At 34.5% G+C, this 16,012-nt stretch overlaps 1 protein-coding gene across 1 annotated transcript in view; it reads left to right on the forward strand.

Annotated features, from left to right (window-relative positions):
- The window catches only part of LOC100773941 (low-density lipoprotein receptor-related protein 1B), a 1,050,824-nt gene that overhangs the window by 854,411 nt on the left and 180,401 nt on the right, over nt 1-16,012 (forward strand). Inside the window, exons 61-64 of the mRNA XM_035447074.1 lie at nt 512-605; nt 6,227-6,343; nt 6,462-6,581; nt 8,066-8,185. Of these exons, the coding sequence (XP_035302965.1) occupies nt 512-605; nt 6,227-6,343; nt 6,462-6,581; nt 8,066-8,185 (451 nt within the window). The remainder of the gene's footprint in view (nt 1-511; nt 606-6,226; nt 6,344-6,461; nt 6,582-8,065; nt 8,186-16,012) is intronic.

Here is a 16,012-nt window from a genome sequence, read left to right on the forward strand (position 1 = left end):
AATAAATTTGCCCACACCATCTAAAGGATAAGAGCTGGAACTATTTTCATCAAAGTCTCCAAGATTCTTGTGAAATACAATTCCCTTCAATTAATTCAAATTTGCCTAAATCATGTTGATATCTTCTTCTGGTAGACTTGATCCTTTTTTTCTTTTCTTTTACATTGTATAGTATTGGGCAGGCATTATCTACTATATGGGAACAGATAAATATCTGAGGCTCCTAAGGTCATGCAGTCTCTGTAGCAACTACTTAGGTACGTGCCCTATGGTGATTAATGCAGCCCTTCAGACAACATGGAAATGCATGAGTCAGATCACCAGGGTGTCTGAGCAGGGAAATTTCCTGGCAGATTGTGTTGAGGTTTGTACATTCATTCCTCATTGTGGAGGCTCTAAAAACATGCCTGCCCACATTACAGTGTGAGTTGGAGGGGATGCACCATGGTCTGCATGAATACCCACTGTACATATGGTATTGTTATCAACATTCTTCTTGCATTTTTTTAAGTTTCAATGCAAAACTGATAAATGCATCCCTTTCTGGTGGAAATGTGACACTGTGGATGACTGTGGTGATGGATCTGATGAGCCTGAAGACTGCCGTGAGTATTCTGAATATTGTGTTTAGACTTTAGACTTCTTTGCATTCCAGACTTATAAAAATAAACTAGGCTTGCCGGGCTTTGGTGGCGCATGCCTTTAATCCCAGCACTCGAAAGGCAGAGACAGACAGATCTCTGTGAGTTCGAGGCCAGCCTTGTCTCCAGAGCGAACTCCAGGATAGGCTCCAAAGATACACAGAGAAACCCTCTCTTTAAGAAACCAGAAATAAAAAATAAAATAAATTAAAATGAACTAGGCTTAAGCTAAGGCATTTTTCATATATTCCCATATTTATCATAGAAAAATTTATCTCACAATTCTTACAAAAATGTAAAGAAATATGGTTGTAGTGTCTTGGTTTTATCTCTGATGACTGATTTTTTTTTTCTAAACAAAACCTTTGCTTTACACTGGTTAGTAGTATAGTAGTTGCTTTGTGACCGAAAATATTTAACAAATTTGAAATACAAATCAGCAAGATGTAGAAATCCCTTTCCAATGGATCAAAACTTGTGTCTTCTTTGTCAGTGTTAAAATTTGGAAATTCTTGAGGAGTCCTACTTTTTGACGCTAATTTTTATTTATGGTAACTTGATTTAATTTGCCCTTAAAACCTACTGTAAATGGCTCATTGCCAAGATGACTGTTCTTAGAGCTTCCAGGGTAGCAATCATTGTGAACTTAGGTGGCGATGGGCAATCAGAAGTATTCCTGGAAATCCTGCTATAGTTCACTTCATAGGTCATTCTAATCCTTCCTTGTCAAGCTGAAGATACTTGCAGTCAATCCTGATAATTACTTCAGTATCTCAGTATAGTTGGCCTGACTTGGCACTGACAATTGATCCATGAGTTGGCCTTGATTGGCCTTGACAGCTGAGTTCAAGGTCTTAAGGCTTGTATTGAAAAGGGAGTACCAGCTAAGTGAAAGGCATTTATTTACTTCTGAAGAACTTTCTAGCACCAACTATAAAGCTGTTTCACATTTTCAGATTGTTACTTAAATGAACTTCGTTCCATCTTCCTTTCCATTATGAGCTTCGCATTCGGGAAGTTGTTTCACATATCCTCTTTTATGTGGAAAGCAATAAACTACCACTTTGGTGAGAAATAAAATAAAAAACATTCCTTTTCTAATTTTGCTCTTTTTTTAAAACACTGTTGGCAGATTTATTTCCACTGTAGTAGATAATGCAATGGGAGAAGGACTTGTGGACAATAGGTATAAAATTATGACCAAATTATTCATTTTTAAAAGATTTTGAATCAGAAGAAATGCCTAAAGAAGGAATGATATGGGTGATAATGAACAATCACTAGGACTTAATTGTTATAAGAAAATTATTTTCTCCATAATGAAAAAAGTTTTCCTATGATGTAGTAAATAAAGTAATTACAATTTGTGTTGTATATTTAAAAAGAATGGCATGTACCTGTTAATGGTCTATTAAGATGACCCTTATTGACCAGAGCCACCATTATTGAGGGAATACCACCATAAAGACCTACAGCAAAGTCAGAATCACCATGATTTCCTCTCCATTCTATTTGCAACTTTGAAATTCTATATTGTAATCCCTTGAAATAAAGAGTTAACTGCAGAGTTAAGTTTCTCTCCTTTGCATACTTTCACAATACATGTAGTCAAATGTTTGTATTCATTTGAACAATTGAGAGAAGACACATTACTGGTGTATGGCCCTTATCCTGATTAAAGATCAGTAGTTGCATATTTTATTTCAAGTAAAAACAAATTTTTATATACTGTTGGCATATGTATGTTCTAATATATGTTCATGTATGTTAAATAGTTAATTTAAGCCATTTAGCATGTACATTACCTTATATGATCATAATTTACTTTGTTTTTAACAACATGTAGAATCTTTCTCAGAAATCAAGTATATAACATGTTACAAAACATAGCCATTGTGATGTGTAATCAATATCTGGAACTTGCTTTTCATGTCTAATTAAATTTTTTTGTCCCATGGCCAAGATCTCCACAATCTCCCACTCCCTAGTCTCTAGTAGCTATCATTTTACTGTTAGTTTTTATACATTTATTTTTTTGTTTTAAGACTTTATATATAAATTCCATGATATAGTACTTATTCCTTCTATATCTGGAACAACTGATATACTTAATACTTTCGTGCAGATTGTCACAATTGAGATTTCCTCTTTCAGAAAGGTGAATGACAGCTCAGTGTTTATCTCTGATATATCCCTGTTCATCTGCCTATGCACAAGTAAGGTGATGCTTCACTGGGTTACCATAGGTAACACTGCCACAAATACCAAGGTGACAACAAATTTCCAACACACTGCCTTTATTTCCTTTGTACATGTACATATATCAGAACCACCACATAACATGCCAGTTCTATTTTATTCTTAAAGATGTGATTCATAATTTCCTGTGCTGTGTACTAAATTATATTGCTATCAAGAGTATATAAGTCCTTTCTCCACATTTAATCAATATTTAGCAAACTTTGCCTATAAAAATATTACATATTTTGATAGATTTGATCTGATACCCACTTATAGTTTTATTCATTTCCATCAAAATTAGTAATGCCTTTTTCCTTTCCTTTCTTTTAAACATTTAGCCTATGTTTTGATTGATTGATTGATTGATTGATTGATTGATTGATTGACTGATTGGTTTGTGTTTTGAGACAAGGTTTCTCTGTGTAGCTTTGGAGCCTGTCCTGGTACTCACTCTGTAGAGCAGGCTGGCATTGAACTCACAGAGATCCACCTGCCTCTGCCTCCTGAGTTCTGGGATTAAAGGCGTGTGCCACCACCTCCCAGCCCCATTTAGCCTATTTATCTTCTCATTCCATCCATTTGCCTATGGATTCCAAGATTCCATTGTTTTTTTTTTTTCTGCTGAATAGGACTCCATTGTGTAAATGTGTGACATTTTCTCTATTTTTAAAATTTTCTAATTTATGTTTGAGTTTATTTTGTCATGCATTTCTTGTATTTGTCCATGATTAAGATATATAATTTTGAAACATTACTCCATTTTCACAGGTTGTCTCTTCTCTTATGATTGCTTCAATTTTTGCAAAAGCATTTTAATTTGATGTCATGACCTTGTCTAATTTTGCTCTTGTTACCTAAGCCTTGGAGATCAGTTACTCATCCATCCTCAAGGAAACGTTTCATTATGTGTTTAACAGTGGTTAATTGTGCTTTTCCAATAATATTTTGTGATCATTAGCCCATAAATGTTTACTTCTATTACTATTAAATATCTAGTGACATAGCACTTTCATAGCCATAGTCTTTTTAAAGTGGCATATGTAACTCTATAAAGAGTTTGGACATTTTATAAATATTTTATTTTTGAACTTTATATATATGAGTGATTTGCTTCCATGTATATCTGTATACAATATGTGCCCAGTACTTGTGGAAACCAAAAGAGAGCACTAGGTCCATTAAAACTCAAATTACAAAGAGTTGGGAGCCACTGTGTGGATGTTCAGAATTTATGCTAGCCCATCTGCCAGGGCAGCCAGTTCTCGTAACTGCTGAGTCTTCCCTGTCCTAGTTTTGTTGGAGTAGCTGCATCACCACAATTTCTGTATGCCAACTGCCTGTAACTTCATCTAAGAAGGCAAGGAGTCCTGATGCAAGTATAACAGACTTGAATACTTACACAGTTCTATCTGTAGAAACAGCAATCAGGAATTGTCTGTTACTGCAAATTCAAATTACATCTGGTATGATCTATGTATCATACATATGAAAACTTATGTAGTGCTATTTGTAGGAACACAATGATCGGGATTTCTGTCATGCCAAGTTCAAATTACATTTGGTATGATTTTTAAAGCACTCAAATCATTCCAAAGACACATATTAACATCACAATAGCTTCCAAGTATTCTTCCTTTTTAATCAAATTGTTAAAGATTTATTTATTTTTATTTTATGTGTATGGGTATTTTGCCTGCATATGTATCTGTATATCACATGCATGCAGTGTCTGTAATGGCCAAAATTGGGCACTGGGTCTTTGGAAGTTAGAGATGGTTGTGAGCTGCCATAAGAGTGCTGATACTGAACCAAAGTCCTCTGGAGGTGCAACCACTACCCTTAACCTCCAAGCCATCTTTTGATGGCTCATTTAATCACAGGATCACTTTTCTTGGGAGAGTTACTTATATAACAAAAATACTAATAAAGGAAATTGTGCACTATGTGAAAGAAAACAAGTGGACTATTTATGTACCTTGCAGTTCAACATTTATTAAGAGAGTAAAATATGTTAAGATTTATGTTTTAGAGATCTTAAAATTTTCAGCAATATTGTAACTGAGAACATAGTCTGTTTCCTGAATCAAGTATAAAATTTAAATTATGTTTCATTCCTGAACTTCAGATGAAAAAAATAGGCTAGTATTAACCTAGCAGTCAGTGATTAATAATCCATGGGACTCATAAGTCCAAAAATATTGCTTCATTGTAATATGAATTTTGTGAAAATTTCAGAGTCAGGTCATGGTCACAACATGATGTCTACCTTTGGAAACTTGAACCTACTTGGCTGAGCCGTGAAAAGCAATATTTTTTTATAAATAAAAGGCCTTGCTGACATAACTACCCTATCAACTAACACAGAATATATCTCAGTAGATCTTCCTTCATTTAAAACTTCCTTGTATAAAAGCAAAGCGTACTGGAAGAGAAAAATGCTACCATTTATAAAGTTTTTATTGTAATAATGTAAATGAATATATTTACTACATCAAAATACTGTGTGTAATTATTATTAAAATATGTTCTGAATGTGATAGATGCAGGAGGTATTCAAGTAAAAGAATATATGATAAGTATAAAAGTACTTTGTAGGCAGCAATGCAGAATGAAAAAATAATTCTTTAAAAAAAGGGAGTAAAATCTCTTTATTCAAGTACATTTAGGAACAGGTTGACACTGAGGTGAGATCACTATTGAGTGCTCTGCTGGTGTGTGTGTGTGTGTGTGTGTGTGTGTGTGTGTGTGTGTGTGTGTATGTATGTATGTATGTATGTATGTATGTATACATGTGTGTTTATGTGCAAATTCATGTGTACTGATATGTGCAGGTGAGTTCAGAGGTCAATGTTGAGTTTCCTCCTTAGATGAGACAGGAACTCTTATCCTGGAACTTGGTGAATAATGTAGGCTGCCTGGCTCACATTCCTCAGGAGTCAAACTTATTTGCTGCCCAATAACCGGAATTGTAAGTGTTGGCCACCTTACACACCTGATAACATGTATGTACTCTGGGATTTGAACTCAAGTCCTTAATCTTTTTCAGCATTTTATCAATTGTGATGCTTCTTCCCAAATCAAAAGTGATTTTTTAGTTATAGTTTGCATGTTAAGATTTTTACTTCTCTGCTAAGAGAATTTATGAACTGCAAGTTGAGAAGCCATCTGGATTTCCCATTACTTAGATATTCACTAGGCTGTAATAGATCTCTAGATGTAAGGCTTTCCTTTTATGCTCAAGATATAGTCAATGAAATATACCAATAACAGTGTCGGAAATTTTCTGTTTAAGACATCAGGGACTTAGTTTGTCATCTCCAATACCTTCATTCTTCCTCTTCCAGCTGAATTTAAATGTCAGCCAGGCCGATTTCAGTGTGGAACAGGACTTTGTGCATTGCCTGCTTTCATCTGTGATGGGGAGAATGATTGTGGAGACAACTCTGATGAACTTAACTGTGGTAGGTCGATAAAGTCCTAACTTGGGCATTGACATCTAAGTCTTTATTGTTCATGACTTCACTGATTTTAATGAAGACTTGGTTCTCAGGTCACATTATATTCTTCTCTTTGTCTTAGAGACACATGTCTGCTTGCCAGGTCAGTTCAAGTGTACCAAGAACCAGAAATGTATCCCAGTAAACCTTCGATGTAATGGACAAGATGACTGTGGTGATGAGGAAGATGAAAGGGACTGTCGTAAGTCACACAAAATGTCCTGTCTGGTTGGAATTGTATTTATTTATTTATTTATTTATTTATTTATTTATTTATTGGTTTTTCAAGACAGTACTGGACTTTTGAATGCTAAATGAAACTATAATAAAAATTTGTCTTCATGAAGTCATGCAGTATAGAGAAACAAGAGAAAAATGTAGACAAGAAGTGATCAAATTATGTCAATTGCAGTACATTTTTAAGAAGTTCTACATAAAACAGAGAGAAAAACAAAAAGATATGAATAGTCTTTGTTTTAAGAGCTCTGTGGAGATTGTTGCAGAAATGAACAGTATATACTCATTCATGTCACTATATAGGAAACGATCAGAGCAACATAGCAGTTGATTATAGGGTGTTTTCCCATATATTGACTTTCTCCCATATTAAGTATAGGTACTTTTTGGTTATTGTTTAATGAGTTGTAGGAAATAACTTCCTTTTTAATTAGGGACTTTTCTCCCAGGAAATACCTGTAGAAAATATGCAATATTAAAACAAATTTGGTTGTAAGTGATGCTGCACATAGTAAATCCTAAAATCTACTTAAAAGAATAATAGTAAATTACTTTTATTTTTCTCACATTATACTCCCATCTTCATAGAAATGTCAAATGCTTTTAAAAGAATGCAAAGCACTCAACTGCACATGGAGAAATGGAGACATAATAATACACACACACACACACACACACACACACACAGAGAGAGAGAGAGAGAGAGAGAGAGAGAGAGAGAGAGAGAGAGAGAGAGAGAGAGAAGCTGAAGAATGGAGCACTTGTCAAATTTCAGGTTTTCAACAAAACTGCTATGAATATTTCTGTTTTTCTGAAGTTTTACTTTGTCCTTTGAAACTTTTTATCCATCAATAATGTGCAGTCATCTAGCAATTTGATTAAGATGATGTGTTCTGAGTAGAGTTAGTACCAGTTCACACAGCTGGCCACTCTAACCTGGGGTCCAGTAAGGTGGCCAGGATAGAGATGCACTTTACTGTCTGAGTCAAGCCTTTATCACTCCTTCCAAAACTACACTTCTGAGGATTTTTTATTAAACTTTATACCTTTTGTTACTTCATTATTCATTTATTGTCTTCCAAGTTTAGTCATTTTGGCTTATAAAATGAATAAGGATTAGCTCTAAAAATATTTGAAAAGTTATTTTGAGAAACTGAATTCTCTATCTTAACAAGCTGTTTCCAAATATATAATCTGTAGCTCTTTGGAAACACTGATTTTATTCATGTGCCATCACAAAAAATATGTTCTTTTCTTTCTATTTCCAGTGGGGAAGGCAATCGGATGCACATTAAAGGAATTAAACCATAAGTTTCCTCTACCCAGTATCCCATTAATGAAAAGAGAATTTTTCCTTGAACTGTCACAAGTACTTGTCTAATAGCTATTTATAAATAGAATATCCATTTGTGCTGAATGTTGCACATTAAAAAATATTTTTTTCTTAAGCTGAAAACAGCTGCTCTCCTGACTATTTCCAATGCAAGACTACAAAGCATTGCATCTCCAAGCTCTGGGTTTGTGATGAGGACCCGGACTGCGCAGATGCTTCTGATGAGGCCAACTGTGGTGAGTGCTTCACACATACAAAAGTCAGCTCCATGCACTGGTACCATAGTCTGAGATGAACACAGAGAAAAAAATAACTGAACACAGACTAGACGAAAGTGTACATGGAAAGGTGTTTTCTTGAGTTCTTAGAGTCCTAACAAACTTAGATGAGCTGTTTACAGCAAACAGGCTGAGATAGAAAGAAATGAAGTGTTTAATAAAAGCATTGATCAATATGGAAGGAAATGCAGCTGATGAACTGTTTTTAGGAAGCATAGGGTAAGATGGAAGGAAACAAAAAGGAAGAACTGTTCAGAAAGATCATGGGGTAATTCAAAACATAATGGAAGAATAGGAAAGTGAATAAAATATTGGTCCCATTTTAATGGATGACAATGATTGTGAAATTTTTTGAAGTGTTAATATTTGCAATTATGTTCTTGTACAATGTTTCTTAAAATTTTTGAGTAAAGAATATAGTCATTGGTTACTTCAAGATATCATGTTTTGAAAGTATCAAGACCAAGATGAAATGAAAAGCAGCTATTCAGTCCAACTCCTTTTATCAACATTTATTAAATACTGATATCATCCCTTTTGTGGGCAAATGCTTCAACTTGGCACTCAGAGAAGAGAAAGTATTTAAACTGCTAATTGATTAGAAGAAATGTATTCCTTATTGGGAAGATAATTAAAATCATAAGGTTCTGAAATTCCATTTATATTGAAGAGCAAAAATGACAAGTCTTAAGTCATTTTTAATACAATTCCATAAAAGACTTCACAACACACAACCATTATAGTTTATCATGGTGTTCTGTAATTTTCAGTTACCACTTGGTATGCACAGATAATCATAAAGTCTCCAGCCTGTTCATCAATCCCCCCATTATTAGGGCCTTTGGTGAGCCAGTTAATTTCCCTGGCTAGTTACCTGTGTTGTCTTCTGCAATGTTTTTAATCAAGGCAAATAAGATCAGATATTACATTTAAATTACTGGCTAGAATGTAATTTCTATAGTTTAATCCTGAAACATTTACATGACAGTGTTGTTGATAGATTATATAACTCAGTAATAAGTACTGCTTGACTAATTATTAGCAATAAAAGCACTGGTGATAATCATACTAGCAAGACTTGACTTTTATATGGTAGCTTTTTAGTCTTTCCTTTGTATATGCTCAATGTCATGATGGAATAATCATGACATTGAGCATATACAACCAAAAACAAAGGATAGATTGGCATCTGCTTTTTTTTCTTTAATTCCTGGTCAGGAAATTTAAGTGAGGTTGTCTATGCCTTAGGAAAGTAACAAATCAGCAGGAAACTGAGCAAACATATAGGAAATTAGGAACTCTTTAAAACATGTATATATGGACAACATGCTATGCTATCCATACCATTGGATAAGAAATATAACACACTGGGTGGAGGTGTTTACATACAGGCCTGATGACCAGAGTTTGATCCCATCATCTCATAAGGTTGAAAGAAATATATGACTTTTCCAAGAGAAAGGTCCTTTGGCATCTACATATGTGCTGTAGCTGGGTGTTCAATCACTGACTGAAAGAAATACACAGGTAGAAACACACAAAAAATAAAAATTCACAAATTACATCATATTTCTGTTATTTTGAGAATTATTATTTCCTAATATTTCAGTATATAAGTATTGTATAGACAAGAAATTAATTCATTCTCTTACTGAAATTTATTTCTATTATAAATATTAGTTTTTAATAAGCTAAATGCAAAATGTTTAATAAACCTATGTTGTACACATTTTGCATGGATGCTCATTTTGAATAGGTTTGACAAAACCCAAAAGTAAGGCTACATTCACCTTATAGTCAATTATGAGTTGAACTGTACTTATGCTTTGGATCCTGGATTGAGGCTGAGGAGTGGATTTAGCTCCAGCACAGATGCCTATAACTAGAGCAATGTAACAAATGATAGTTATCCTCAATCATTTGTAGTTTTAGTACAATTTGCATTTAAAATAGCACTCTGCAAATGCTAATCCCACAATCATGCACTGGAGAAATTTTAAAAGGATGGCACATGAACACTGACATCTACTGAGTGATTTAAATCTGTATTTCCTGTATTTTAATATCAGTTACAAACTGATGCAGTATATTTTGAGTAGCAAACAAGTAATGTGAGCCTCTTCACTGTGCTAGGGCTATAAGTGCTATGGTAGGGCTAGAGGCACTTGGGCTAAGAAGGAACTGAAGTATTGCTACAGCCTCTCTCTTTGGAGATATTTAGAGGAACTTGATAGGAGGACTTTATTGTTATAAAATGGAGATATATCTATCCATAGACACCCTGAGGGATTTCTTGAAAACCTGAATCCTAGCCTGTGCAGTGGAGTTCACAGTACTTAGTCATTATGCTTATAAAAGCCCAACCTTCCATATGTATCCAAACCCTATTCTTGTCTTAAATTTCTATTGCTTCATGGGACCTCTTGAATTGACTTTCACAGAGGCACATGATTGTGCCTACAAAAAGGCATCTTGCTTTACTGGTTCTCACCTTACAGTTATCTCACTCTGAAGGATATACAAAATGTCCCTAATATCCTGAGGAGTCATTGTAATATAGCATATCTGGACACCTTTCATGGTATACATCTCCCAGCGAATTGTGTGGCTGATGATCTAATTCTAAAACTTTATAACACAATCCCATAGCTCCATGTTTCTCTTTTAAGAGTTGGACCAATGCAATTCTTCTTTCAGTAATTGTAGTGTCTCAAATGTAATGAGTTAGTAACACATATATCTGAGCATACAAGTAATTATAATGAAAATGAATGTTTTTAAAGCCTGGTAATTTGGAAAATTATTTACTTGCACAAATAAAATTTTGTTATTTCAGTAATATTTCAAAATGGTACTTCTTTAATGCTCTTTATGCATATAGTATGTTTTTCTTTCATCTATTTGCTTTGAGAAATTCACTATTTTCTTCTTTTACTGACAGGACAGCTGTCTATTTCTCTCTCTGTCTCTCTCTCTGTCTCTCTCTCTGTCTCTCTCTCTGTCTCTCTCTCTCTCTCTCTCTCTCTGTGTGTGTGTGTGTGTGTGTGTGTGTGTGTGTGTGTGTGTGTGTGTGTGTGTGTGTGTGTATACTTTCAAAAGAAAGAGGAAAAGAAAAGAAGTGAGGACTCTGTGTATGTATACTTTCAAAAGCGGGAAAGACAGGAAGAAAGATAGAGGAAGTAAGGACTCTGTGAGTGTGTGTGTGTGTGTGTATACTTTCAAAACAAAGAGGAAAAGAAAGAATGAAAGGATGAAAGAGAGAGGAAGGAAGGAGAAAGAAAGAAGGAAAGAAAGGGAAACCATATCTTTAGTGTTGGAATAGTCAGGTTTCCAACATTTTACTGATCTAACTCATTGACAGTCTGTCTACCAGAAGGATGGGCAGTCACTTGTTGATCCTTCTTTTATTTTTTCCATATTCACAAAATAGACTATGAAATTAAGAATATGCTGCAAGAAGCTAAGAACAGAGCCACACAAGAGGCATGTAGCCTGCCAAATATTCCAAACTTTGTAGAGATCTCTAGTACACTAAGAGTAAATAGTTTTTTTGTCTACTAAGAATTTAAACTGAATTGAAATAGAAACCAACTTTAACAAACAAAAAAAATTTAAAAAATGCAGTGGATGCAGTTGATATCTTTAAAAATATCACTGGGTAGCTCATGTTCTGTGAATTTTTTGTTTGAAAAACTTCTTTGATATGATTATTTATCATTCTTTTCAAATGTATTTAACTCTATAAAATGACAAAATAGTAGCCTGTGAATAGTTTTCTATGAATCAGAGTGAATATTTATAATAGTAAATGAAAAGTAAAAACATTAGCATTTACAGAAAAAGAAAACTAAATACTGAGCTTAAACTTTAAATTCAGATTCCTAGGAGTGGTTTTGAAAAAGAAATACTTGGCTAATGACATTTTACTGCATAAAACCCCATTTAAATAGACTTTGGAATAAGATTTTAATACAAGATTCTCCTCACTTACATTTTCCACTGTTATCAGGTTTGCTTAGCACCATATCTGTATGTCTGAGCTGTTGTATATTACTGAAATAAAGTGGCTTCAATGGAAGCTTGGATTGCTTTGTATTTTAAATATAATACTGGGTAAACATCTATGTTTAAGTAAAAATTGACAGTTTTAAACCTAGATGTGTTCTTATAAAAATATCTTTAATGATCCAAGTATCAACATTGCTTGTGAAGATTCAATTTTCAGATATTAGCTCTCTGGGACATATGATAGAGACAAGATAATTATTCTTGTTATCACAACTATGAATAATTCTTGTTTAGAAAATACTGGGAGTAGATTGGAAGCTGAGATGACTTTTCAGCTCTTCCTGGATTATAGACATTGAGAGTAAGTTATTGTTTATTCTTATTGTTAATTAAAATATTAGCTATCAAAATGGTATTTCCATTTTTCTTTTTGTAAAAGACTACCCAACAAAATTGCCCAATTGGTTAGCATAATTTAAAAGTACTCTTTAAGGTCAAGTAAAAGTAAAGAGAAGATCTTGTATGTGACCCAAGGCTTTTCACGCTGGTCTTGTTTCATCAGGTGATCACTCCTCACTCCTGGTCCTGAGGCTGGGGATTCCTTCTGACACTGCTCCCAGGTCTGGGGCTCCTGACCCCCTTTATGCTGCTCAGGGCTTGAAGCTCAAACCTCCCTCTGATGCAGCTGTTCTGGGCCTGAAGTTCAGGCCTAACTCTGACACTGCTCTTTTATTTCCTTTTATTCTAGATATTTTTATACTTCTTATTGATTTATTCCTTGACACAACTTTTATTCAGTAGTGGGTGGTTTACCGTCCATAAGAATTTTGTAACTTCTGTAGTTTCTGTTGTTGTTGCTATCTAGCTTCATGCCATTGTTATATAATTTCAGTTTTCCTATTTGTTGATGCTAATTTTGTGTCATAATATATGGTTGATTTTGACTAAAACTCCATCGGCTTTTTGTAAAGCTTTTTGGTGTTTAGGTGTAATATTTTGTAGATATCTGCTAGGTCCATTCGATATATTATTTCATTTAACTCCAAGATTTCTCTATTTAATTTTTTTTAGAAAGTTGTTTTTCTCAATCATTTTGCCTTTGGTGAGATTAGAGTAGGATACTGATCCAGAACCATTGTGTCTCACTTACTCTGTTGTCTTTGATGTAATGGTGCTTATTTTAATGAAATTTTGTGCTCTTCATATATGTTTAATTCAAATATGTTTAGGATCCTTGTATTATTTTTCCTTTAATGAGGAATAAACACTCCTCTTTATGTCTATTTCTTTTGATAAGTTATGGTTTTTAAGCCCCACATTTAGATATTGGATATTTTTTAGATGTTTTTAAGTTACATTTGCCTGATTCTTTTACCATAAGGAGGTATATTTGTTGGATGTCTCTAAAGGAATTAAACTGATACTATATGTGATTTATTAGAGTGACTCTCAGGATATATTCCAGCTATTAAATAATGGCTTTCACACAACAGAAAGGATGAGACTTTCATAGTGTTCACTCCATAAAGCTGAATGTCTCTTAATCCTAATTTAGGATCTGGAAGGATTCTTGAAGAGCTATTATCTTCAGTCTATCTTGGAATCCTGAAGAAGTTAGATTTAATGCTGGCTACATCAATGGAGTAGACAAACTTGCCAGTAACAATTGGGGCAAGCCGACAAAAAGAAAAGCTTGCTGCTTCCATGTTATGCTATGTTAACTACGAGTATACAATTAAGTTTAGGTCTTCCCATGTTAAATATGCTAATTAAGAAAATGTCTTATAGACTTGCCCAGCACCTTTGGTTTTCTTGTTTTTGTTTATTTGTTTTTGTTTTTTATCTACTGCTTTTCCTTTTTGTTTGAAATAATGTGTTTATAAAGGTTAAATCTTTAAAATTTATTCTTCTTTTATATATTTCATCTCAACCACAGTTTCTTTTTCCTCCACTCCTTTTAGTCCGTTTCCACCAGCACACTTCTTACCCAAATCCATTCCTCCTCTGTTTTCCTTAAGAAAAATTCAGGACTCAAAGGGATATTAACCAAACATGGCATATCATGTTACAATAAGTCTAGGCACCTTGTCTCACATTATGGCTGGACAGGGTAACTTAGTGGGTATGGGGGAAATGCATCCCCAAAATGGCAAGAGGTCAGAGACAGCACCACTCCCTCTGTTAGGAGTCTCACAAGAAGATAAACCTACACATCCATAACATTTATGCAAAGGACCGAGGTTAGACCCATATCTGCTTCCTGATTGTGACATTAGTCTTTGTGAGCTCCTAAGACCCACAGTTATTTGAAGATATGTTGTATTTTCCTTTACCTGCCTGGCTCCTATAATCCTTCCTCCCTATCTTTCAGAGGATTTCCTGAGCTCTGCCTAAGATTTGGCTATGGATCTCTGCATCTGTTTCCATCAGTTGCTTGGTGAAGCCACTAATGATGATTACGCTAGGCTGCCTAGAACTATAGCAGAATATAACTAGGAATTATTTCACTCAGTTTTTGTCTAGTCCTATACTAGGTCTCTGGGCTATCCAGATTTTGGTCTCTGTCTCTGCAGACAGTGTCAAGGGTAGGATCCTCCTTCTCATGGCATGGGTCTCAAGATAGAACAGCCATTGGTTGGCCACTCCCTTGATTTCTGTACCATGTTTGCTGCTGCACATCTCTTATAGACAGAACAAATTGTAGTTTTAAGGTTTTGTGGGTGGGATAGTGATCTAATACCAGCCCTGGAAATCTTGCCTGGTTCTATGAGGTGGGTCATTCAGGATCAGTAACCCCTCCACATACACACCCACACACTCCACCTCAGTCTGAGTTTCAGTTCAGTAGATTCCAGGGAGTTTCCATTGAACTAAGTTTATACCTTGCCCAGAAATGCTCACTAATTCACATTGTCTTTCCAAGTACTTTCTCAGTCCATCTTCTGCCCCCCAACCTGGTCCAGAAGGAACATTACAAAAATCACTGTATGAGGCCACAATCACTCAGATACTCAAAACCACAAAATACTCAGTAAAGAAAGAGAGTTACAGATAAAATTTCCCTCATAAACATTGATTAAAAATACTCAGTGCAATACTTGCAACTGAATCTAAGAACTCATAGTAAAGATCATCGACCATGATCAAAGTAGGCTTCATCCTAGAGATACGGGAATGTTCAATATACAAAAATCTGTCAATGTAATCGACTATATAAACAAAATGAAAGAAAAACATCACATGAATATCTCATTAAATACTGAAAATTCCTAGATAAAATACAACAAAACTTAATGATAAACGTCTTGGAGAGATCAGAGATGCGAGTAATGTACCTAACCATAGTAAAGGCAATGTAGCCCTCCTATATAAAAAGGATAAGTGGGCTTAGAAAGAAATCAGGGAAACAATATCCTGCACAATAGCCACAAATAATGTAAAATATCTTGGGGTATCCCTGGTCAAGCACAAGAAAGAACTGTATGACAAGAATTTCAAGTCTTTGAAGGAAGAAACTGGAAAAGATATCAGAAGATAGAAAGATCTACCATGCTCATGTATATAGGATTATCATAGTAAAATTTGTCATCTTACCAAAAGCAATGTACAGATTCAATGTAATCACCATCAAAATTCAAACACAATTATTTACAGACAAATAACAATATTCAACTACACCAGGAAATAAAAAAAGACAGGATAGATAAAAGTATCCTCTACTATAAAAGAACTTCTGGAAGTGTTACCGTCCCTGATTTCAAGTTCTATTACAGAGCT

The sequence above is a fragment of the Cricetulus griseus genome, chromosome 6 (assembly GCF_003668045.3).
Source record: "Cricetulus griseus strain 17A/GY chromosome 6, alternate assembly CriGri-PICRH-1.0, whole genome shotgun sequence".
NCBI classification, from domain to species: Eukaryota; Metazoa; Chordata; class Mammalia; order Rodentia; family Cricetidae; genus Cricetulus; species Cricetulus griseus.